The 25,978-nt window shown below is 41.7% G+C and overlaps 1 protein-coding gene, 1 long non-coding RNA gene and 1 other non-coding gene across 7 annotated transcripts; 2 read left to right on the top strand and 1 right to left on the bottom strand.

Moving 5' to 3' along the window:
- Positions 1–411: 411 nt before the first annotated feature.
- LOC119030876 lies at positions 412–2,652 on the bottom strand. Its single transcript, XR_005078446.1, has 3 exons — positions 2,521–2,652; positions 1,992–2,233; positions 412–690 (listed from the first exon to the last, which is right to left on the bottom strand). It is a non-coding gene; the product is annotated as an uncharacterized LOC119030876 (long non-coding RNA).
- st6gal1 (ST6 beta-galactosamide alpha-2,6-sialyltranferase 1) lies at positions 577–23,970 on the top strand. 5 transcript variants are annotated; one of them, XM_037118784.1, is made up of 9 exons: positions 577–709; positions 4,660–4,753; positions 13,022–13,228; positions 13,314–13,679; positions 13,756–14,020; positions 15,606–15,703; positions 18,005–18,106; positions 18,558–18,732; positions 19,286–23,970. In XM_037118784.1, exons 2-9 carry the CDS (start codon positions 4,742–4,744, stop codon positions 19,555–19,557), a joined length of 1,497 nt encoding a protein of 498 aa, XP_036974679.1. In that variant the 5' UTR covers positions 577–709; positions 4,660–4,741; the 3' UTR covers positions 19,558–23,970. The 5 variants fall into 5 exon arrangements, with proteins under 5 accessions (XP_036974679.1, XP_036974680.1, XP_036974678.1 ...); XM_037118785.1 differs by lacking the exon at positions 577–709 and adding an exon at positions 2,559–2,869; XM_037118783.1 differs by lacking the exon at positions 577–709 and adding an exon at positions 2,559–2,832.
- A 1,604-nt stretch (positions 23,971–25,574) lies between these two features.
- trnad-guc lies at positions 25,575–25,646 on the top strand. Its single transcript has one exon. It is a non-coding gene; the product is annotated as a tRNA-Asp (tRNA).
- Positions 25,647–25,978: the final 332 nt, after the last annotated feature.

A 25,978-nucleotide genomic window follows, 5' to 3' on the forward strand; every position in this document is an offset into this window, starting at 1 on the left:
ATTTTCTTTTTTTCTGATGGTGGAAAGTAACGAAGTACATTTACTCAAGCAAGTCACGTTACTTATTTTTTCAGTTTTCAGCTATTTGCACAGTGCACAAAGTGTGTGACCGTCTGATATCTTATGATTCCTCCGGGATCAATAAAGTATCTATCTATCTATCTATCTATCTATCTATCTATCTATCTATCTATCTATCTATCTATCTATCTATCTATCTATCTATCTATCTGTTGTATGTGATGTAGTTTTTAAATGTCTACGTTTTGAATTGTTTCTTTTACTGATGTTTTTATGTGAACTTGTCGTTTATACTGACGAACATCAAACATATTCATCACAGCATTCAATCAGACAGAAGTCAAAGTCAGGTGACAGAAATAAAAGCACCTGGTTCAGGTTACACACACAAAGATATGACATCATCATTATTTTAACGTGTATATGAACAGTATTGCAGCAGTTTTCCTGTGGTATGATGGCAGCCGTGGTAATATTGATGATGAGATGCACAAATCAATCTTTAATTCAGGACCGAGGACAGATTGGTGCTGAAGCAGAGATGCCCTCCGGTCTGCGGGTCTTCATCCTCCTCCTCTGCAGAGACTGCGTGTCTTGGCTGCTGCAGAGGGATCCGTCAAGTCACATCGGTTTAAGGAAAGAACCGGATATGAGGCGATCATCTCTTCCCTTCAAAATAAAATACAAGGTAACGTATCGCTTCTCAAATGAAGCATGTGGATGTGGAAGTTCCCCAGCAGGACAATAACAAATACAAGTACTTTAAAAATGAAGTTAGATTTAATTAAATATTAGGTGAAGTCACATTAATGCATTACATTAAATTCTGCATTCTACTAAATATAACTACACAGTTTTTGAACCTTATTCATATTTATTCTGCTACCTAACAATTCAACCATGACCCTTCACAGGGATGATGCACTTTTTACTCCACAACACTTAACTAAAAAAACTGTAATTAAGTCATTTTTTCATGTTCAAATTATGATAATACAAATTCAATTACAAATAATCTTAATCTATTTAAAATAAAGATTCTGCACAGTGAATAATTTTACTAGTGCATCAATTAAACTAATACTTGCTTCTTGAGAATAAATTTGGACTTTTACAAGTAAATGTGTATTTTATAAATTGCAACACTGATACTCAAGGCTGGATTATTGTAGTTCTTCAGGCTGCCCCAGTAAGTCTCTAATGACTCTCCTGCAGATCCAGGATGCTGCTGCATGTGTACTGATAAGATTCACTGGCTTCCTGTAAAATACAGAATTGGACTTGAAAACCTCCTCCTCACATGCAAAGTTTAATAATTTGACCCCACTCAGATGCTGTGCTCTCAGGATGCTGAGTCACTTCTGGTTCTCATAGTCTCAAAAAGTAGACTAGGGTGCAGATCCTTCAGACATGAAGCTCCTCTGCTGTGGAACCATCTTTCAGTGTCGGTTCAGGAGGGAGACACACTCTCTGAATTCAAGAGCAAAATTAAAACATCATTTTCAATAAAGCCTATAGTAAAAGACTGTCCATACTGCCAGAGGATTAGATTGTGATTTTCTATGATGCGCTGAGCTTCTCTCTCTTTCTCTCTATCTGTACATATTAATCACTCATTAATACATGTTATTATTCTTATTATTATACTTTCAGTTTATTAATGCTCTTATCTCAGTTAGCAAATCTCTTATTACTGCTGTAACTGCTTGTTTCAAATGTTGTTATCCCAAGATAAAAATATACATTCTGATGAGCAGTGGTAGCTGAGTGGTCACATCTTGGACTTCATATTTGCAGAACAGGGAGAGAAATATTAACAAAAACACTTTAAGACCTCTTTAAACATGAACTCATGAGCATATAACTGGTGACATGGGGTTACAATTAGACGCTGCATCATTTACGGATCATAAACTTCATAAAACTGGGTATAACCATGATTAATAAATGGTAAACATATAGTTAAGTACCTGGAGGGGAGCTGTAGGCTTTTAAACTCTGTGTGCGAGTGTCCTTACAGAGTCATTAAGGACACTGTGAGCTCTGAGTTTCAGAGTCGTTGCTGTCACCTGTGGGTCGTTTGTCCGACTGGGCTTCATGTGGGTCGTCAGGATCAGGTGAGCCCAGGTGTGGATGGGTGTTAAGCTGTCTGGGGGGAGAACTCAGTTCTGTATTGTAGGAGGGTGATAAATGACGTCGTAGGCCACCTCCTCTGTTCAAAGACAGTTGACACAGTTCATTTTTACTGCTCTGTCAAACCATTTTCTTCTCTGGACAAGATGTTTACATCAACAGAATGATTTGTCTCCTTCAGGTGTAATTGGACAGCAGAGCCTCGACCTGAGGAGTTTTTGTTTTATCTTTTATTACGCATAGTTGGTTATTGTAACAGTATGATAGATATCAGTGTAAATATTAATATATAAATATTAAGATACATTGCAGAGGACTTGACCCCCCTGTTCTCCTTAAAAACCATCATCGTATCGAAGCTCTTACTTTGAAACTCCGACCGGAAGCTGCGCGGTGTGTGGTCGCTAGCTTGCCGCTCGGGGCTGCTGCGGTGCCGCTCGGTCGCAGAGAGAAAAGAGGACTCGCTGCTCCGGTTCGTACTTCTCCAAATGCCCCCGGACACCGACAGCGGCCTCGGACCGGACGGACGGACGGACGGACAGCGGCGGCACCGCGACGCACGGGACTCACCGGGAACATGGCGGCGGGAACAACCGCAGGCTCGGTGCCGTAGTGACGATACATCAGAGGAGCGACGAGGCTGGCGGGCTCTCACCGGAGGAGCATCACTTTACTCAGGTCAACCAATATCACCGCGACACCTCAGATAGTGCAGGTCAATAGAGATGAACAGCTCAGTTAATCGATCCGTGTATCAGTGTGTCCGTTGATGGATCGATCTCAGTGTTCTCATCATGTTCTGGTACCGATCCTGTGGTGGTCCGTGATGACGGCCTGCCTGTACACACACGTACAGACTCATGTTAATGTCCTCACCACCGCTCCAGTCATGTTACTGAGCCTACAGCTCGTTCAGACCGTCACATGTTGGTGTTTAATTAATATTTTTATTTAATAATTATTCTCCTCTCCTTAATTTCTCCTCTTCCTCCCTCCTGCTCATCTTCATCGTCCCGCAGCAGGAAATAACAAAACAAACCTCAAAATAAAACAAAATAAAACAAGAGGAAACCATCACACGTACAATTCAGATTTAAGAAGCTAATGTGAGGAAATAAAAAGCTGCTGCATTCAGTGGACAGATTCAATTAAGACAGTTAATTAGAAGCGAGATTAATTGAATTAACCCTCATGTGGTGTTCATATCTTTGTTACTCAGCCAGTGTTGGTGGGTCTGATGGACCCACTGCATATTCTGGCCTTTAATTCAACACAATAGACAATTGTATGTTAAAATACTCAACAGATTTTAACTTCATCCTAATTACAAGCAACGTAATATTTGTACTTTACCTTTGTTAGATCACTTTTATGAATTAAAGTGATTTTAGAAAATGTAATTTTAGAAAAAAATCTGTTTATAATCATAATATGAATGGAAGAAATTCAACACATTTACAAATAAAGTAAAGTTTTAACTGTTGATTTTAATTTATTTGAGCCTCATTAGTAATTTAACCCGTTCAGGTCCGTTTACAGGCTGATGGTGCTGGTGGTTCTGTGGGTCGGGTCGATGGGACACCAGCATTCTCCTCCTGAATCCTCCTCATATTCTGTCTCCATTCATCTATTGATTGTTTGGTTTGTGGTTTCACGACTACTCAGAGTCCAAAGTGAATCTCTAACTCACCGGTACCACAGATTAGGGGCAGACGTGATATCGCAATATTCACAAAATTAGTATTGATTTTGTGTTCATATGATGATGTCGTCTGAATGATGTTTGGCCTTGTGCATATTTTGTTTTTGAGTTCACCCGGCTGCCTTTTCACTGGTAATTGAGTGTAATAGTTATTTTTGTACATGTTTGAAAACATTATATTACAGAATCTCTCCATGTACCAACACTCATATTTTGAACGTTATTTATTGGCCATAAGAGATGCGAAACACAAAGTAAACAAAAGTAAAGATAGACTTGATTGATCGTCACCAGGTTTTCGTTTGGCTACAACAATTCTGATATCATGACACTCGTGATTACAAATAAATGCAAATTATTAGAATAATTTAAAGGGAAAAAGCAGCAGATCTTCCCTTTGGTGACGCTGGAACCATGAAGTGTTTTAACATGAACACAGTCCAGTACATTGTTAGATAATCGGATAACTGCAGTGAGGATGTAGAGAGTGACATGAAAAGAAAAGACTCGAGTAAAGTATCTCCCATTGTATTTATGTTCAGTCAGGGCACAAAATCAGCACTGAAATATGGAAATCTATTGAATGTCTGGTAAAATTTGAACATTCATTGAGTTTGTGTAGAAAAAACGCTGAACTTTGCCGCCTGTGTAGAGTCTTTCACTCAATGTAACGTAACAAAAACAGAAGAAAAAATGGTGTAACATCATTGCAAAGAAGAGCAGAAGTCCAAATTTTTTCCTGTTGGCAGCATGAATATGTGCCCTGTGTATAACAGTGTGTATATATATCTCTACGTCCACAGAGGCGATGAGGGGGACCCTGAAGGCAGCAGCCCGTTTCTAAGCAACAACTTCGGCAACACAGCGTGCGGTACCACACACATCATGGGCTACAAGGTAACACGGCCGCTTCACCACACCGAGCATCAGCAGAAACAGCGTTCGCTCTCAAATCCTCCACTCGCGTCCCGTGTGTAAAACAACAATCATCTGTCAGTATTTGAGCGAGCTGGAGTGTGTTCAGATGACTCACAGCTTCAACAGTAGTATCAGTTACTGCAGGTGTCATGATTCATCCTGATACACCTACAGTAGTACGAGTCACGCAGGTGTAAAAATACAATCGAGTGTGAAGTGAAATCGCGTATTTGTAAACAGTCTCTGCGAGCTGCCAGTGTGTCTCACAGCTGAAGTCATCCCTCATATGAAGCCGGAGATGGATGTGTGTTTATCAGAGATACAATTCAACATGAAGAGAAAATAAACCAAATAGAAACTAACTAGAAGATAATGACTAAACAACAGATCTCATGAAAGTATTTGATACTATTAATCTGGCTCATTACTGAAGAAATAAGAAACATACGGGATTAAAGAGCGAGCACACTCCTGGTTAAGAAGCAAATGAATAACAAACTCAGTTATTGAATGGTTAGTTTTAGGAGTGTAAATCAACAGTTCACAGCTCTACAATCAATAATATCCGGCTAACTCGTCTAGGAATAAAATTATTTATTGTTGCAGCTCTTCAAGACTCTCAAGTTTCTCCATTTTCTCCCGAATGGATAAAAGTATGACAGTCAAACATTTCCTTCACAATTTAAGCTCATGAGAAAAAAGTCTTTTTGGGCCTCAGTGCATCACGTGACGTTGTTATTATTATCTTGGCTCAGACACACAAGGTAACACAGACATACCAGGGGAATTTCAAAATAAAGGCTCCACATAAACATGATGATACGGAGTTATGTTTTCATGAGTTACACCTGTAGTTACCTGTGGAGTCCCCCAAGGCTCTGTGTTTGGCCCATTACTGGTTACATTAAAATGTGTCATATTTGTGTTTGAAACAACTTTTTGATGCAGTGGAAAAGGAAATTAAAATCCTGATTCTCCCTTATTGCTCCATATTTAAACACCTAATAAGGAGTTATAAGGAGTCCAAAACTACAGACTGTCAGTGAGAAGATCGGCTCTTTCTGTTTAGTTATTAAAGTTATATGTGATGTCTGTCCCCGGGTCTGATTCAGTTCAGTACCTTATTGCCATGACAACACAGCTCAGCGCAGCTCTTAAAAACAGACCAGACAAGAGAACAGAAACATATAATTCCTGCTGCGGCCCTCCTACATTCAAAGTCCCGGTTCTGCTGCTTTAAGCGCTCGTACATCAGAGTTCAGCTGACGGACAGCCTCAGGATATGTGCTGTTCAAGAGACGGGACGTCCTCCACTTAAACCACTCGAATCTCCATCCTGAGGCGAGGGTGGAGGGTGGAGGAGGAGGGTGGAGGTCGGCCATCACTCTTCACGTGTTTGATACGTGTGGCATAAATGGAGCAAACAGAGGGACGTTCACAGCTGATGCTCTCAGGCGACCCGGCCTAGCTGTCCTCTTTCTGGGCCGGTTGTGTTGCCACGTCATCCTGAGACTGTGAAGACGAGAACGAGCCAAAGCGTCGCCTCCGCAGTCACACCTAAGTTTTTTTAATTTGCTGCAGAAAGCGAAGTCTCTGGTCTCTGGTGGGCCTTCCTTATTACTTATATGTCAACACAGCAGGTAGCACGGTGGCTGAATAACTCAGTAGCTGAATAGTTTTAAAGTGCTGATGATAACACGGCGACCTCCCTCAGATCCCTGGAGGCTCTCCCCTGATTTATTCCTCCTGCACTGATTCATGCTGCATTCACACCATGTTTGCCTAACAAAAAAAGATAAAAGTTGAGAAAAAACGTGCCATTATTCGAACTTAACGTTTCTCTGAGATGGTTTCTGCTGATTCTCACCAGATAAATGCCCTGAAACGCTACATTTATTGTGAAAACAGTCCAGTTCTGTTTGAGTGTGAAGACAAAAGCAGTAGAGTGATGTTTCGTCTCTGTTTATATAACTGGGTTGTGTTGAGGATCTATTCTGGTTGTTACTGTTGTACTACGGTTTTGTTTTACGTGTGTCCTCCATAACACAACATGTGGTCCAGAGTGTAAAACGTGTTATTTTCTCTTGGTATTTGGTGTTTTTGGCACAAAGCAAATTGATATCAGAACTATATTTTCATGAGGAGCGATGGCAGATTGTCCACCGGTTGAAAACTAAAAGTATAACATGCTCAAATGTGTCGCCCAAGTAAAGTGTATGTGTGGGAAACACTGTTACATTTATGTTATATTTAACATTAATCAGTTTTTAAAAAGCAGAGAATTATTTTACCAACTCAACTGGTCGGTACGTTGTCCCCCCCCCCCCGACTGATTCTCATCTGTTAATGTTGCTTTTCAGTTTCTGTTTGGTCACAACTGAGGTTTTCCTGCCGTAAACACAGAACGAGTCATTCAGCCGCGCAGCTGCGTTTTTCGTTGTGCGATGCTGAGGCATAAATGTCACGCTGCACCGACAGCAACCGACCGATGAACCTCCCTGTGGTTTGATTCAGAGCTTTGCTGCTGCTGACACATACATAACTCCCTCTCACTCCGCCAGGCCAGATTAAAGCACGCACACGCACACACACACACACACACACATGCACACACACACACACATGCACACATAAATGCACACACACACTGTAGCAACACACACTCCTACCTTTTAATCTTGCGTAGTTTATGGCTGCGTAAGTCCATGCATAACACACAAACACCTCTGGCTGCCTCTGTGTGTGTGTTTGTATGTGAGGTGTGTGTGTGTGTGTGTGTGTGTGTGTGTGTGTGGGTGTGAAGGCTGGGGATTTAGGGCGACATCTTTAAGCAGATATCTGGTGACACCACCATCTGTTTGAGTCTCTGGCGCTCTGCAGTGCTGCAGTGATGCAACCTCTTCATTCACTCATTCACACATTCATTCAGCAGCTGTAACCATGTTCTGTCCTCTGATGTGCTGATATGGAATTGATGCCCAAAACATCTGCAAATCATATCTTTATAGTAACAATGTATTCACAGAGTGCAGCTTTTACACACTTTACAGTCAAAAGTTGAGTAAAACTAAGATGTCCAGGATGTTTGGAGACCGTCCAGCTGAATCAGACCGAGATAACAGTCTGCAGTGATGTTCGTCAGAGAGGAAGCAGACAGCTCCTTCCTTTGACTGAAGCCAAGTGGAAGCAGCTGTTTCCCTCAAAAGCCTCTTTATTTTCTCCCTGAGGTCAACCACTGAGATCTCGCTGTCTTTTTCGTCACTTCCTTTATTTCAGTTGAGAGTACAGATGCTTCATTCAGAGCTTGAATCGGACTCTCATTTCATCTGAGGAAGCCACTGAGGTCTCAGTAAAAATGTTTTCAATTCCCGATTTCTAAAAAGTTAATTTTCCTGAAAGTCTTGAAAAACCTGGAAAATAGTTACCAACTTTCCAGTCATGGAAAACACCTAGAAATGAGAGAAAAAGCAAAACTGAAAATGCCCTGGAAAGTCCTTGAAAGTCATCTGAAGAGAAGCGTGTGAACCTGTTACTGGAGCTTTTTTAATCAGGTAACTTCATTTGACATTAATTTGGTAACCTCTAATGAGAATTTTAAATATTTTCTTTTAGTGTTTTTCAGACAAACATTCAATCAACAATTACTTACCATCTGAAAAAAATACTTGATTAGCATGTTAGCAGCGGTGCGTCTCAGTTACCGGTGGATGGATCTGACTCTCACGGTTCCCAGAGGATGGACTGTAATAACTGTGTTGATCCTTTATAACAAACACCTGCAGATCCGATCACATTTCCACCTGCCACACATCAAATGTTAACATGCTAACAAGCTTAACTGAGAGTCCTCACTGAGCTCTGCTCCAACAAATATACATTTTAAAAAGCAAACAACCAAAAGATGCTGAAAATAATTGTTACTTACATCCTTATTTTCATCTAATAAAAGCCCAAAATCTAAAATCATTAAAGCTCGGCTGATGCTCAAAAAACAGTTTTTGCAATTATCCCTTGAATGTGTTAATCAAACATTTGTGACTAAAACTTTACTGTGACTTTATTGTCGAGTATCGGTTGAAAATATCACCCCACCAATGCATCTGTCAGGAAGAAGTAGAAATCATTTTCCCCTCCAGTTCTGTCTGAGTCAACAGACACTTCAGCTCTGCCTTAGAATAAACATCCATGACATACATGTTTATTTATTCTAAGTGTTTATGATCCTCATATTTACTCTCTGCTGATATATTCTCATCTGATGCTCCTCACAAACCAGAACGTGTCGTGTTTTCGTCACCACTGTGGCTGTAGATAGAAACACAAGTTACTCAGGCAGGCAGCAGAGTGAAGCTGCATATTCAGCCTCTGGCTGTGTGCAAACCAGCTGCTGTACGTATAGAATCAACTCAGCAGGAACATTGATTTTATAAGTACTCTGCACTCGTATGCAGCACAGCGGGCCACCATCTTTGCGTTTGTTTCCATAGGGCCAATGCTTTCAATAGATTGAATTGATTCCTGTTTTCCTCTGGTCCACTTTGCCACATTGTGAAGCAGCATATAGAGCACGTGTGGGATTTATACTGAATCGAGGGTTAAATGTTGTTTACATCGAATTAATTCCTGCTTCAGATCCCTCTTACGTGGCTTTTTCAGATCAAGGTCACGGTGGCATTAGGCGAAGCAAAGTAGCTTGGATCTCGCTCTCCCCGGATACTTCCTGTGTGAAAGTGTTTGTGTCAGATCCCTCCGAGGCAGAACCAGAACAGGCCCGACCGCCTCTTCCAGTTGATTATGCTTCCACAGGGGAGGCATCTACTCGGAGAACCGTCACCTGGTGGTTTGTGTCCCTCGTGTGCCATAAAAACATAAATGAAAACAAACAGCGGGGTGTGCAGACGCAGCGATCAGTATTCTTCTCTTTTCGCTGCTTTTTTTTTTAATTTAATGCCTCGACACTGTTGAAATCTTGCCAGTGACATTATGTTTTTTTTACGTTGTCTGTCTGTCCCATGCTTTGAGAAAATGTCTTCAAATGATGCAGAAACATTGACAACTTTCACACCACGTGTCTGCAGAGACATGTCTGCACCACCATGCCTGCAGCATGATTAATGCTTGGTGCTTAGACACGGTCAGAGCGGATGGATGTGGTTTACCTGGTGTCAGACTTTTAACTTGAACGCTTGTTGCTGCTTTTTACATTCACCTCAACGCCAGTTTAAAAAGTGCACTACACAGTTGTATACTTGTTCTGTTTGTATGATGAACCTTGGACCTTTATTTCTTGGTTAAAATATGAAAATAAAGAATATAATTTCACTGTGAATAAATAATGTCCTCCCTGCGGTCTGTCTTGAGTTAGACACGCTGCTTCAGCTGATTTGTGGCATCAAACACTGCATTCTTCTACCTGCTGCAGGAGCGCTGAGTCATGTTAGACCACCTTTCTCCCTGCAGGGATTTATCTTGGCTCAGTGATTACATTTCACTGTGTCACTACTGTTTTTGTGCGGCTGAGCCTCACTCTTCAGCTCTAAATCTGTGGATTATTTGCGAGGCGTATAGATGATGTTGGCTGGTATGTCTGTCTGTTTCCACCACCACGTTAACTCGTATTATTATTCTCTCTCTAACTTTTCCTTGGGGGGGATAATCATGCTCCAGGTTTTGAAACTAGGGTTCCTATAATATGGGCATCACTGAAAGCATGCCGAATTATCACAAAACACTTCCTTTTTGTAGCGCAGCCATTAATATACAGGCAACTATCAGTGGATGCTCTTAATACTGAGGAAAACTCAAAAACGTGTACATTCTCAGGCAAGTTCTGCAGCGGTACGGACTGTAGGTTCTGATGTGGAGTGTTGTGAGCAGCAGGTGAGAGGAGGAAGTGGGAGGAGCGTGGACTGATCAGAGCCTTTTACACAGAGGACTGAGCTCAGGTGTGAACTCTCTCACCACCTGCAGCACCACCTGCTTAATTGTCCGAATGGTAATGTGAGTTATCAGTTCTTTGTACGTTTGTTGTGCAGCCAGATATTTGATCCATATATATTAAGTCTTTTGTATGGCTCTAATACAGTTAACCTTAATGGAAGTTAATGTTCCTGGTGTTTTGTTGTGCCTGATTGCACATTCAGTGTTTTTTTTTATATTACCTGGAAATCATTCCGTCAAAAAGTATTTTAAACTGCGGTCGTCAGGTTGTGTTTGCAAACGTGCAGCTTCTCAGTTTGAGAGAGATCGACATGTGACCCAAAGTTTAAAAACTGAGTTCCTCTAAAGGACCAAACAGTTCCATCTTCTTCTCTCTTCCTTCTTCTATTTCGACAGTTTCAATTGGTTTCACATGTTCGTTATGAGCTGTTAGCCGTTCTGCGTTAGTCCTCAGTTTAGAGTCCATGAGCCAATAAAAAAGAATAAATGTTTAACTTGACTGCAACTAAACGGCACCAGAATTTACACGCATCTATAAACCTGCGTCTCTGAAACATCACTGCTTGTTGCAAACAGATATAATGACCGTTGCGTAACAAGATTCAGCTTGATATCATGAATCAAATGAGCTTCTTTGAGCATTTGTAAAGTAAAAACAGCAGCACGTAACGTGCTGGAATTTAAAAACATTAGTGATTAACTTGTTTCCATCGTCCATTATTTCACCACGTTTCTGACTAAAGTGAACCAGAGTGGACTGCATCAGTTCTGCAACCACAGTTCTGATCAATCAAAAAATAGACAACCGTTCATACCTGGACATTAAAGGGGCACTACGTAGTTTTGGAGAAGAAAGTCAAACTGAATTTTCATATTTACAATATTAATGAGGTAATAACACAAACTGAAAAACGTCTTTCTCTGCTAACCCAAGCTGACAGTAGCAAACTTCAGCAGGTAATCAGTCTTTCAGTTTGTGTTAAATCTGCATCCAGAGCCACAAATAACTTTATTACAGCATCTTCTCCTCACGTCTCTCCTGGACTTTAATGTCCCCCGTGATGTTTTCCCTCAAAACAAACATTACATTTTCAGTTCCACTTCTGGCAGCGCTCGAAGCGATAAAACAAAACCACCAGCATTATTTTTTAATCTTGTTTTTGTTTGCTTGCTATTTAATATTGCATTGATTTCCCTCTGTCTCCTTCTAGAGATGCTCTGTGTTCTGCATCAGCTCGTATCATTTGGGAGCTTTTGATTTGTTTACATTTAGCTGAGTTGCTCCTTGCAGCGGTGAATATTCAGACAGGTTTCACCGGCTTCCTTTGATCCTGAAGAGATCTTAAAAACATGCAGCGATGAAGATCGTCTTTTCTGCTCTAAAGGAAGCAAATGATTTTCTATTTAATATCGTGTTGAGTTCCTCCTCTTCCTCCTCCTCCACATTATCATCCGCCCTCATTATTCCCCCAGTGGTGCTGCAGCCACATTGACTATCAGCTCATTTACTTCCATTAGATGCGACTGATGGTCAGGTTGAACGCTGCAGGAGCTCTGTGGGCTAAAACCGACCACTAACTCTCTCTCTCTGTCTGTCTCTCTCTCTTTTTTCTCATTATCTTCAGGCCTCTCTCGTCCTGATTTCCCTCCTCTTTCTCCGTCTGGCCTCCCCCTCTCATGAATCAAGCATTCCTCCTCCTCCTCCTCCTCCTCCTCTTCACTCTTTCTCCCTGATTTCACCCACCGCCCGGGGCGACGATGGCTCCTGCGTCCTTCTTCTTTGTTGTTTCGCTCACTTACAGTATCAGAAGCAGTGATTCACTGAGGAAACCTGTTTATTTCATATCTTCTCACTTCACTCACTTTCCAAATGCAACATATAACATATGACTGTGGGTATTCTCGTCATTCCTGTGACGTATTCTACAGATACTGTAGTGAAAGCTGCGATATGACCGTCTACAGCTCAGTTTCAGTCCTGTTTTTGCGGCTGCTCTCGTCTGGTATCATGGAGGCTGAAATGAAAAGCAAGACGTAACGACGTGCGTCCAGTGTGGAGGACATCTGTAAGACACGTCTGTGCAGGGCTGAGAGATATGAGCTTAATAGATCTGTACTTTTACAAGATATTAACACAGTCTGATCGATCAGTAATCATCAGTAATGTGGATATAATAACTGGATTATGTGGATATAACAGTCTGATACTTTCTCTGAAGTTATCAGCTGTTTCCCTCCTGGTTTAAACTGAACTTTTGTCTGATTTCTGAAAACGATAAACTGTGAATATGATCGTGTGTCCTGCAGTATTCCGGCGCGGCGATGGACAGAGTCAGCCTGTTGTGGCGTCTGAGGCGTCGGGCTCGCCGTGGAGCGCTCTGCATGGCCTTCTTCTGCATCTCCATGGCGCTGCTCTACGCCCTCTGCGCTGAAAACAGCGTGCCCGTCACGGACGCCATCTTCGGGGTCCGGGCGCGAACCCGAGCTCAGCCTCGTGCACATTCTGTCATCAAGGTCTGTAAACCACGATGGTCATGTCTGAGATGCTCGATGAATTTGGGCCGCAGATGTTTGACGCAGTCGTCTCTGGCTCCCTCAGGTGCTGCGAGGTGGAGCCAAGCCCATGTACATCGACCCACAGAAGCTCCCAGGTGTCGTCCCAGGTGACCCTCACCGTCCAATCCCTGTCCTCTCCTCTCCAAACCACACCCACGAGGTCGCGGACTCGACGCCAAAGAGGAAGACGAGGGGCCAGGAGCCCTCCGGGTTTTTCTCCCGGCTGCTGCCGCGCCCCTTCACTCGTGCGCTGGAGACCCTGTTCGGAGGCCGGCGGAGGGGCGAGCTGAGCGGCCGAGGAGAGGCCGAGTTCTTCGGGCCTCACGGGCTCCTGGGAGAGGTTTGGGACGACGAGATGTCCAGTAACATGCTGGGAAGCAGACTGAAGAAGGTGGTGCAGAATTATCAGGTGAGAAATGGAGAAAGAAGTCACAAAACTTTACTCTAAATCTTAAACTTGGCTGAATTTCTTTTTCATCCATCAGTCGATGAATAAATATGGAGTCCAGCTCAGCGGCCCTGGCGGCGTCTCCAGCCGGCCCAAGCTGAGCAGTCACGAGCTGCTCTGCCAACTGAAGGAGAAGGTGGAGGTCACGACTTTGACCCCCGACCTCCAGCCCTTCTCTTCACTGCCCTGGGCCGCACAGCTGCCCCCGAACCAGCTGACCTCGGACCTCGGGCCTTACAGGAGCTGCGCCGTGGTGTCGTCTGCAGGGTCGCTCCGCTACTCTGGGCTGGGCAAAGAGATCGGTGAGACGTTTTCATGGGTTTTCTTTATGTGGAGTCTGTTTGTCTCCTGAGTTTAAATCCGCTCCATGTTTCAATGTGTTTGTTGTCAGTTTGGTTTGTTTCGCCTGTCAGATAACTGCTGACGGATCTGCAGCTTTCATACTGTTGATCCAGTAAAGATAAATGAAACCTGACAGATAATTAGAAATGTAGGAAAATGTCGAGACAAAGTCAGTTTTATTATGAGACTCTGGCAACGAGTTTGTCAAAGGTTTCATACAATCGTGTAATTAACTGATGTTTGATATCGAAGTTCAGCTTCACTGTGACATCGTTAAGTTTTATATAATGCCAAAACTTAATAAACAGAAAGAAAGATGGTGTCCAGATTTTAGATTTGGTCAGACAGTGAATTGGTGACACTAATGTAAATAAAGTGAAAGCTTAAAAATTTTCTTCATATTTTCTATTAAATTCCTTCAAAGTCGTCACTCCGTATGAAGGAAGGAGTCCAGCGAGCGTCACGTGGAGTTGGAAGCCCGTCGTAAACATTTGTGACATGGAAAAAAAACTGGAGGAACAAAGTCGGAGGCAGCGTTGAGCTTTGACCACAAACTTTAATTACAGGACAAATGTTTCCACGACACGTACGGTGAAACATTTCTGCTTTAATGTCCTTGAATCTGGACAGACAGCGCGCTTCGGTTCCTGGTTGTTAATCTGAAATGTAGTTTTTAGTAGTTAGTTTGTATATTTCATCCTGAGAAGAAGGAAACGTTGCTGCTGTGTGAAGGCCGGATGCTCGAGAGATTAGAATCATCCAGACTGAAACTCGACGCTGGTCACTGCCAAAAGCAAACGGCTGAGAAGAGGAAGAACACATTTATCTTTTTTTCAGTGTTTCACTCAGTTATTCACAACATAAACACGACCTATACACAAATTGCAGATGGAAGATATTTAAAGTGGCCGAACGTCGAGCAGCCCTCACGTCTCTTCCGCAGTCGCTCTGCTCGTTGTTCACAGGCTGCAGAGCTGCAGATTTTATCTGAAGTACTTTTACACTTTCTCCATCTTATCTGCTGTCTGTGCTTGAACTTGAACCACACGCTCTCACCCAGCAGCAGATTAAGTAAATGTGTAGGTGTTGAGTTGAGAAGCGCTCGAGCAGCCGCTGCTGTTTACTCGGTTGTTTAGGAAACACTTTGTTTATTTTGGTTCGTCGTGTACCAGAATGTTCCACCAGCGACCAGAATCAACATCTGCTGTTAATCTCAGCAAACAGGGAGGAGACGTCGCACGGACAAAACATGACAACAAAAAGAAGGAAACCAGTTTGTTATCTGAGGTCGTGAAGTGACATTATCATTTTCAACAGGATGCTAAAGTAAATACAACCTGTTGTTTTCAGTTCTTCTTCGGGAGCTTTTAAGTCTGAGGTGACTTTGATCAGAAACATGTGTGTGTCTCACATCGCTGTGCTGTTTCCTCTTGTGTGTTCCTGTTTTCAATCAGCAGGCTACTTACAGAAACAGAAAATTTGTTGCATCAGTGACTGCAAAGTTTTCACTTCCTCTCAAACTTGTGTTCTGTTACTTAATCGCAGACGCTCACGATGCCGTGCTGCGCTTCAACGCGGCGCCCACCAGCGGCTACGAGAAGGATGTCGGGTCGAAAACCACGATACGCCTCATCAACTCACAGGTGAGCAGAACCAAGTCAGAGCTCCACATCAGAACCTCCAACAAGGACAAATACAAATCGTGAAACAACTCAAACGGCTTCTGATGAACCACCAGCGTCTGTCAGACCCAGATTCATGTGAATACGTTTCAAACATAATAAGCAGATGATTTATTGATGGAATAATTTATCACCAATACTAAAAGAAACAGACGAAACATCAGTCTTTTATCATTTTTATGGAAAAAGTCAAGATTCAGTTTTGTCCTCAAGAAAAGTTTGAGAATTTTAAAAATGAACATGTTAAGAAGGTTAAACATGAAAACACTGTTAATCTTGTGTAAAGCACATCCATAAGATCACATGTTAAAGGAACAGTTCACTCAAATACACCAGTTCAATCATTGTCTAGTCACCTTAACATGAATATAAACAACTAACTCAGAAGTGGCTCCTTCACCTCAGTCAACCTTTACTTCTACATATTTCTGTTTCATGTTGTGGTGACATTTTATTTCTACCTTCGACGATTCAGTAAAATTACAGTAAAGTTCATAATAAGTTCTACAGCGTCGTGCTCGTATCTGCTGGAGTCGTGAGTTCTGACCGTCCTCCAGACTCGCAGACTTCCCATCAGTCCATCAGTCTGCGAGCGCGGTGAAGTCCGGACGTTTGGATGCAGCTCAAGTCTGCAGCAGCACCGACATCACAAACTGATCTGACAATAATTTATTTCCACCGTCATCACACGGTCGAGGTGGTGCTCTCTGCTTTCAGCTCAGCAGCTGCAGTGAAGATTTCAGCCTCTAAAACATCATAAATAACATTTGTTGGTATCAGTTTGTGATCTCAGACGAGCTCCACGGAGACGTTTGATGTTTTCTTTTCCGGTTGTTGTGAGTCTCCAGCTTCTTCCGACGTTTAGCAGAACGCTGCGACTCTGTTTTCTGCGGTGAAGCCGCAGAAATGTTTTGTGGTCCATCAACAGGGAGGAGATGATGAGTGTTATCATTAATTATTGAAGTTATACTTGCAGGTTGGGTGTTTCTGTCTTTTAGCAACACGTCTGAACGCATGCTGATCGTTGCTATAGTAACCATTTCGCGATGATGAAGCGTGGATCTATTTATATCCTCATTGTTGTTAGATTATATTAAAAACATTCACACGAGGGCGAATTATTGAAGAAACATCTCAGTTTTTATATTTTTGATCAACAAATGCATCTAAAAACTATATTATTTTAGTGTTCTTACATTATTTCGGCTGATTCATTCTTATTTTTTACATTTTAAACTTCATATTTATTTGCTCCAAATTATGTTAACATGGTGTAGAAGACAAAAACGTGAATTATGAATATTTTATTGATCCTTGTGAAGAAATATCAACACAAATAATGCACATTTTATAATAAACATTCTGTACGTCGGTGCCAACTTCAGTAAAAATAAAGCGTTGTGCCGTCGTCTGATCCTCCTCTTGAATACATCTGTGATCGTTGTGAAGCCGAACTCTGTGATTACATGAGATCATTTCTCAGGTCTTGTAGTTTTCGGTCATTGAATGTTCCTGCAGTCGTCTCGTAGCTGCTGACCAGCTTCACTCTGCTGTGAAGAATGCAGAAGACTCAGCAGACCGACGGAAACCAACACTGACTTTTCTATTTCTCCTCCGTGGCAGCGAACACAATGCACGGCCTTTCAGTAACTATTATGCTGCAACCTGAGCTCATCGACCGATTAAATTAACTCAACCAGCCAGAAGAGCGTGTTGTTCTATTTTTTTTGTTCTGTGGCTGCGGTGAAGTGTCGGAGTTTCTCTCTCCCTCTGACTCTGATTCACGGAGGTTCAGCCGGTCACATAGTTAGAGATCAACAAAACCACCTACTTTGTGTCATCGTGGAGGCTAAATCTAACATTCAAAATAATTCAGGCTATAATCGGCTCTGCGCTGGTTTACAAAACAGCCACGGTGTTACCAGAGCGTTTCAGTTTGGGTGGTTATAAATAATTGATTTAGAAGAAAGGATATTTCTGAGCTCTGACAGTTCAGAGTTTCAGATCACAAACTCAATTATAACACATTTAATCTCAGGATCATGTGCTGGTGCCTCCTGATAATGGAGCACAGACACTTTGCATTCAGTGTCTATGTAAATGTTTTGACCGACTGTGAGTTACAGAATGAGTTTTAAAGTGAGCTGGTTTGCTGCTCAGTGAGCTTTAAAACATCTCCAGAAGCTTCTTCTCACAGATTCTCTTCAGCGTCACTGTAGAAATAATGAATTTGTGTTTTATTTATATCTGTTTATCTTACAGGTGATGGCGTCTGATGACCATCGTTTCCTGTCCAGTTCCCTGTACAGCTCAGGTGCTCTGGTGGCCTGGGACCCCGCCCCCTTCTCTGCTGACCTCACTCAGGTAACGATTACATCATCGTGCACTCACAGAAAACACTTTTCTTGCGTCGTCATAGCAGAATTCACTGTATTTTTTTGCCTATTTTTGCACAAGAAGCAGACAGAATTAGCCGTTAGCGGTTCCTGTTTGCAGTCTCCACATGCGTACAGTCCAGATAACTATCAGTGATTTACTTGATACTGAAGAAAACTTAAAATGAGAAGATTCTCAGGCAAGTTCTGCAGTTGTGCAAGCGTACATACACGGATATTATGAAACTTTATTTGAAAGAAGAAGTCATGCTGAGTCTAAAAATACGTGCATCATGTTTGAGTTATTTTGATTTCTGACCTCATCTCACACAGTTTCTTTGCCTCTTCTATTATTATTATAAACGGCCAGTTGTGTGAAACCCACAGTACCTCATAAAGGTTTTAACAGAAGCAGTAACGTCACCTTGTCCCACCTGCAGTGGTTCAACAGGACGGACTACCCCATCTTCACCCAGTACCAGAGATACAGGAGGGTTCATCCCATGCAGCCGTTCTACATCCTGCACCCTCGCTTCGAGTGGCAGGTCTGGCAGCGGATACAAGACAACATGGCTGAGCCGATCCAGAAGAACCCGCCCTCTTCTGGCCTGCTCGGTATGTCATACATCACGTCTCTCGCCACTTCCTGTTTATAACCTCACATCCAGTGAGCTGCGCCAACTATTAAATGGAAAAGCACAGGAAAAAAAACAGAAATCTGTCGAGTGAGAGTGTGAATGAGTCCTAATGAATGTGTGAATTTTACATATTGCGTTGTGTTTTTTGTGAAGTTGAAAAGCCAAAACAAACTTGTGTTCAATAAGGAGACGAGCGTCTATAGATGATTGAGAAATGATCAGAGTATTCAGGGCCTTTAAAGAAAGATTTTCATTTTTCTTGGCTAAAAAACAGGAAACTACTGATGAAGTTTTGTTTTTGTTCTGTTCGGAGACGCCGAGTCTGATCCGATACTTAAATGTTGATTAAATATTAATATGATGCATTAAAATAACAACTGTAGCCTTGTAAATTTGGTACGCACTGACAGCAGCAGCAGAGAACACATTAACCAGCCACAGAAGCATCAGTTCGTCCGACAGACGTCTCTGCTGGTTATTGTATCCGACCAGATAAAAGCTTCAAAGCGTCTCCTCTGTTTCCTGTCCAGGCACCGTCCTGATGATGTCACTGTGCGAGGTGGTGCACGTCTACGAGTTCCTGCCGTCCCGCAGGAAGACGGAGCTCTGCCATTACTACCAGCGTTTCTTCGACGCCGCCTGCACGCTGGGCGCCTACCACCCTCTGCTGTACGAGAAGAACCTGGTGAAACGGATGAACCAGGGCTCCAACCGCGACATCTACACCCACGGACGGGTCACGCTGCCTGGGTTCAGTACGATGAACTGCACCCAGGCTGCTGGAGGCTCAACCAACCAGTGACTGGGAAATATAGAGAACCAGCACACACACACACACACACACACACACACACACACACACACACAAAGACATGATGTGAAGCTGATCCCTGCATGAAGACACAAAGTGATGAGGACCGACGCACAAACACGTCGTTCTCACTGCCGAACCAACAGGAACGAATATAGTGCCGCTCACTATAGATACATGATGATGTTATAGGCTCACACACACACACACACACACACACTGAGAGATGTGCCTGCTGTTCACACATACACACACTTAAGAGGACATTAAAGGACCACACCGCTGATTTTCCTAAATAAATAAATAAATCCTAAATATTGAAAGCGTACAGTTTTATGCTTCGACTGCTCCACCGTTTCTTCCTTTTTAAAAATATGACTTTATCAATCATCACTATAGTTGTTTAGTTTAGAAAACCCAGACACTTTCACTGTTATGCATCCTGAGCAGATTTCGCGTCTGAAAACACAAGAACTGTGTGAATCGGTGGATTATTTGGCTTAAAACATGTAAAAATCAACCGTGTGGTCGTTTTTAAATTCTGATCTTTAACCAAACCGAAGTCTTAAACTGAGATTTGGCCTCATCAGAAAAGATCAGCATCACAGAACACACACACACACACACACACACACACACACACACACACCTGCACAGAGTGAGCCTTCACCTCTCAGATGTGTAAACTGTAAATATGAGTCATTCCACTGTGAGGCGCTGCTCTCAATCTTCCACTTACATCTTTGACTTTTACTTTGAAACACAATCCTGAAAGAAGCCGTGGAGATAATCTTTGTTTTTCTTCTTCTTCATTTGACGGTGGAGTCGACGAGTCTAGATCAGATTCTGGATCAGTTTTTCACTGCCGATAACTGTTTCCGAGGACCGATCTGATCTGAGCTCAGTTTGAAATCAGTCATCTGCATGTGTGAAAAAGACAGAACATGCAGCTGCTTCACTTTTAGTTTCCTGTGGCTTGGATTTTTTTGGGGGGGATTTTTTACTGCCCTATTTTCAGGGCTTCAAAAGCACCTCTTCTTCTTCTTCTTCTTCTTCTTCTTCTTCTTCTTCTTCTTCTTCTTCTTCTTCTTCTTCTTCTTCTTCTTCTTGGAGCAGCAGCAGGACGTCTTGGCTTGAACTCTCCAAATGTGACAAATCTTTTTTTTGCTCTCGAGAGGTAGTTTACTCACTGTGATCGCTGGTGTGAAGTAGAGCCTCAGTAGAGAAACACCCACGTTAAGCTGGTTTAAAAATTTTAAAAACACACCTGCTTCTTTCTTCTTCTCCAGAACAGAGTGGGATAAATATTCTAAGTTCCAGGCTGCTGTTAGTTCAGAGTATCTGCAGATCTAGACGAGTCTTAAAAAGCATTTAAAATAGAAGGTATTAAAAGTCTTATTGATTTTACAGAAGTCCTAATCGTCGTCTCTTGGCTGTCAGGAGACGTTACACACCTGTAGACTAAAGTTTGCCAGCTCTCCCTTGTCTCCCCACATGCTAGCCTTCATGCTAAGCTAGCACGCTCACACTCTGTCCTGGATCCACAGAGAAGAAACCGACTCTGGAGAACACGAGAGAACGACAGGATGTCACCGAAATGTTGTACTGCTCCTTTAAGGAGAGCTGATGAATGTTTCTACATGACACACACACCTGCACACACACACCTGCACACACACCTGGATCTATTTATTGAAGAAGATACTGCCTGCAGATGAATCCTAACCTTTAACCTTTACAGTGATCCAACAATCCAGTAAAAACCGACAAGTTAACGTTACGTTTTGTACCCGCGTCCTGTAACGACCTGCTCCTACACTCAGGCTGCAACTGATTATTATTTTCATTATCGATTGATCGTTAAGTTTATTAAACACTCATCACAATTTCCCAGAATCCAAAGTGACGTCTTCAAACTATTTATTCTGTCAGACATGACAAAGAAAAGCAAAACAAAAAAACAAAGTCTCAGATTTTTGCTTAAAAAATGACTTAAAGCGATTAATTTCCCTCTTCACTCATCGATTGATCAAATAATCGTTGCAGCTCTGTTCCCAATAGTCTTTTTTATAACTCTTATATAGTGTATATATTATAGCAGTAATACAGGAGGACGGTCTTTACTGTGATTATGTGACTCGGCTTTGTGAAGCAGAACAGAGAGTTTAATTTCTGCAAACAGCAAACAAGAACATCAGCGGGAGGATTGACGACTTCTGCAGATTAATGAGAGTTAATGTGGAGTTACGCCTTCTCGCATGTCTCAGAATGAGAAGAGAAGCTGTCTGGTGATACGTTACTAAAACAAAGTGTTTAATTTGAGAGTAATAACCTGACATGAACAGAAACAGTCGTCCATCTTTTATTTGAACCCCTGAAAGATAAAGAAGCAAAAACAAAAACACATTTGATAAACGTATAAAGGAAATTAAAGGTCGTCCACACCGGGAACTTTAACTTCTGGATCATTTTCAGAACAATTTGATGGACGATTGAATCTGTGACAGCCAATCAAAATCCTTCTGACTTTACAGGACGTCAGTCAGTTTGATTTCAGGGACGATGTCACATAATAATATTGATTTCTAAGTGTAGCTGTGAGCTGATCGATGGCATTCAAGAGACACTTTTCAGGTCTTCTCTAATAACTCTGTTTTCTCGTTTAACGCTCATAAATCTAATTATTTAGTCTCTGCAGTTTGTTTAGATGTTCTATAAAATGGATAATTCACGTTGACAGAACAACTCTTCACATCTGTGTCTACAGAACGCCGACGTCTTTATAGTTTTGTCGTGGAGCCCTCGATCGTCATCTGTGTCACAGCTTTGAATAGTTTTTCTTTCTTTGCTGCTTCATGAACTAAAACTCTCAGTCTGCTCACATCTGCGTCACTTTCAGTGTTTCCACAGTGGAGAACAGCCTCCGGCGGTATTACGACTTTTATTCTATTATTACCAAACGCATGTGAACCATCTGTAAAAAGTGTTTTCTCCGATGTAGTGTAGCAACAGGAGAAAACAAAGACGAGCTACGTCTCTGATAATAAGCAGAGAATTGATCCGCATGGCACGAGTTCAGATTTCACCCCTTGATATTTTTCTTTTTCTAATCCATCGATGTAAAACTTTTTTATTGTCGTTCACATCGTCACACGTGAGCCGGGTCCTTTGCATGAAAACACAGAATGAGCCTGGATTAGATGGTGTGAGTTGATTGAAGTGTGTAATTATCTTTTTTTTTTTTATAAACAGTTATCGGTTTGATATTGGACGTCGGGTCTTGATATAACTTCTCGTTTACGTAGATAGATGTTGAATGGTTTTCTGTTTAATTAATGAAAACTAGAGCAACATCACGAGACCAAAAAACAATCTGATGTACAGAGCAGATCTGTATCCTGTAGCAGACAAATAATGCAACTTTACTTTAGCTCAATATTTATTGTTTTAAGTAAAATGTGTCAGAAACTATTGGATGGATAAATGGTTCAAACATTCATGTCCCCTCTGACTTCTTCTGGGCGTTTATGACCAAAAATCTGACGGCGTTCCCATCAGCCTCAGCTGTACTTTGTTGTTAGCAGATGTTAGCATGCTAACTGGCTAAACACAGACGCTATCCATGAGTTTCCTGTGGAGGTTACCGTGGAAACGTGAGCATTGTGCGCATGTTAGCATGCTGATGTTAGCATTCAGCTCAGAGTACAGCTGAGCCACTGGCTGTTCACATTTAATAACAGACTTTAAGCCGGTGCAGCGATGGAGCCGCCATGTTTGACATCTTTGAAGGTGACGGGGGACATTAACGGGACAGCAGGTGGCGGTGAGGAGCCTCAACATCCATCTCAGAATGTCTCCGCTGTTGTTTTTACTAATCATCTGATCCATGTTTTTTTTACCAGGACTTTATTGTTTATTCAGGAGGCAAACACTTGAATAATTGATGTCATTACATTTCAGAAGAAAACTAGGAGACCATGTTCTCTCTATGCAGTCGCACTCTCCTCCTGCTCGTTTACTTTCTGCAGCGTTTGAGTGAAAACGTTGTGATGTTTTATTTTACGGATGCACTGTTTTTTCCTCTGCTTTGCCTTCAGCCTCTTGGAGTCTAAGAGGATTGTTTGTTAAGCTGTTTACTGTGTTGTGTGTTTTTTTTTTTGTTTTTTTTTATGTGGTTGATTCTATTTATTGTTCCTTTACTTTGCTTCCTGTGTAACTGGATTCTTTTCTCTTGACGTGAGAACTGAAATGCAAAGAAGAAATCCTCTCATCTGTCCTCGGAAACATACGACTGCCTTCTGTTTTCTTTTCAGGGTTTGAATTCAGTTTCCTTTAAACAGCTTTCATAAAAACATCAAGAGCTAAAAAGTGTAATTGCCAAATAAACAGCTCGCTTGTTCCGAAGTGAAAGATGTCCAAATTATTGTCTTGGTTGTTTTCAGTGGTTCTAGCTGTAGTTTAATGGTTGTCAAGGAATCTGCAACACGTGTTCACGTTCAAATGACTGAATAGTTTGATTGCCAGTCACTCACAAAACAACTGACTGTCCACTGTGACGTCCTGTTGTTGTTCGACCCGACCGCTCGTCCCAGACTTCCTCCCAGAGAGCTGAGGTCGCGTCCCTTCTGGTCGACCAACACTGGATCTTATTTTGGAAAAAAAAAAATTAACTAGTGAAGAGCGAGAGACTAATAATGTTTCTAATCCTGTTTGAATTGTGTCATGAATCACACATACATACAGCTCTCCTCTCACAGAACTGCAGTCGTCAATATGAGCAGATTTATTGTGACGTTCATCTTGTTTATGACCTTTTCTGACCCAGTTGGCTCCATGTTGATGTTGATTAGATGATGTAGTTCATTGAGCTTCAACACAAAACTACACCAGGTTTGATTTTAATTACAACAAACCGACAAACATCATGTGTGTGATTCATGACATAATTAAAACAAATGTGTGTCTCTATGCAGAGACGGCGCTCCGACTTCCTGGATGAATTCAAAACTGATTCAAGTAATTGTGATTTTCCCCTAAAGTGCTCAAATGACATAAGATCGATTTGTGGTTCTGAGCGAAACATCTAAACATCTGAAACAACCTGATATTTGTCTCACAATCTCCTCACTTGGCACCATCAGGTAAAATGTGTTGATTTTTGATGGAACACGTGCAAAACTACTGACACTCCCATCAGGCACTGATGTGAATTATGTTTTGTGCTAATTAGCTAATGTTAGCATGCTGCCATGCTAATTTGATAATCCAGCAACCAATGAAAAGGGGCTGAAAAGGGTCACAAATAGATTTATTTTAAAGAATCATGAGCCAAAATATTTGATTTAACACCCCGCTGCCTGATTAATACACTTCACACTCACACTGGTTATAAAACTTCTTCTCTGGTTTCATAACAGTCTATTTTTAACCCTGCGTGCATCATATTCACTCTCCAAAACCCAGTGCTGTAAATGTTGAAGTCAAGCTTCTGTTGTTGGGTTAATTATTAATTCAATAATTTATGATGTTGTATTTTGAAGCTTCCTCATTTTGTTTTATAAAAGATGTCAGAACCTTTAACACGTTGTTCCGTTAATGACTTTTTGACATTTTGTCTGTGTGAGCAGGAGGTTGTGACAGTCTGGAGTGAAACACGTCAGTCTGGATGATCGGAAGAAGAAAACACATGTTTAAAATCTCTAAATCTTTTAAACTTAGGCCGCTGATCAATAAAAGACTGACAGCAACATGAAGGCTCTGTGTCCTTATTTGATTAAATGGACAATTAGTCAGTTTTGTCTTCTATGAAACTATTAAAAAGTGCAATAGTGTTTTCATTTTGTTTTGTGTTTTGTTATGTTTTCAATTAGAAATGCTTTATAATACATGATCAGTACAGTACAGAGGAGGACGCCCCCTGCTGGTTCAACTGCTGGTTGAATGACTTCTCCATGAAATATGCGTGATCACGTGTTTTGACCGATGTGGTGACGTCTTATCTCAGCTCCTCCTCGTTAGTATAGTGGACAGTATCTCCGCCTGTCACGCGGAAGACCGGGGTTCGATTCCCCGACGGGGAGTTTCTCTTTTCACCTCCATCATCGTTTTACTCCTCGATGAACAAACACAAAGATACTAAAGAAGCTATGACGTGATTTACTTCAATCTTATAGTTAATAAGTACATGAAATTCAAGTTAAATAATAAATATACTAGATGAGGAATGAAAAAAATAAAAAAGTTGTTTTTCTCATCTTCCATGTTTCTCCATGTTAGTTTTAATGTTTCATATGTAAGCAGCGAGTTTAATCTTTGTGCATCATCCATATGTACAAAATCAGAGTGAATAACCAGGTAATCTGAATCTATATTCAACAAATCGTTTTTATCGTTCCCTCCACTTCATCCCTGA

This window comes from Acanthopagrus latus, chromosome 13, assembly GCF_904848185.1.
Source record: "Acanthopagrus latus isolate v.2019 chromosome 13, fAcaLat1.1, whole genome shotgun sequence".
NCBI classification, from domain to species: domain Eukaryota; kingdom Metazoa; phylum Chordata; class Actinopteri; order Spariformes; family Sparidae; genus Acanthopagrus; species Acanthopagrus latus.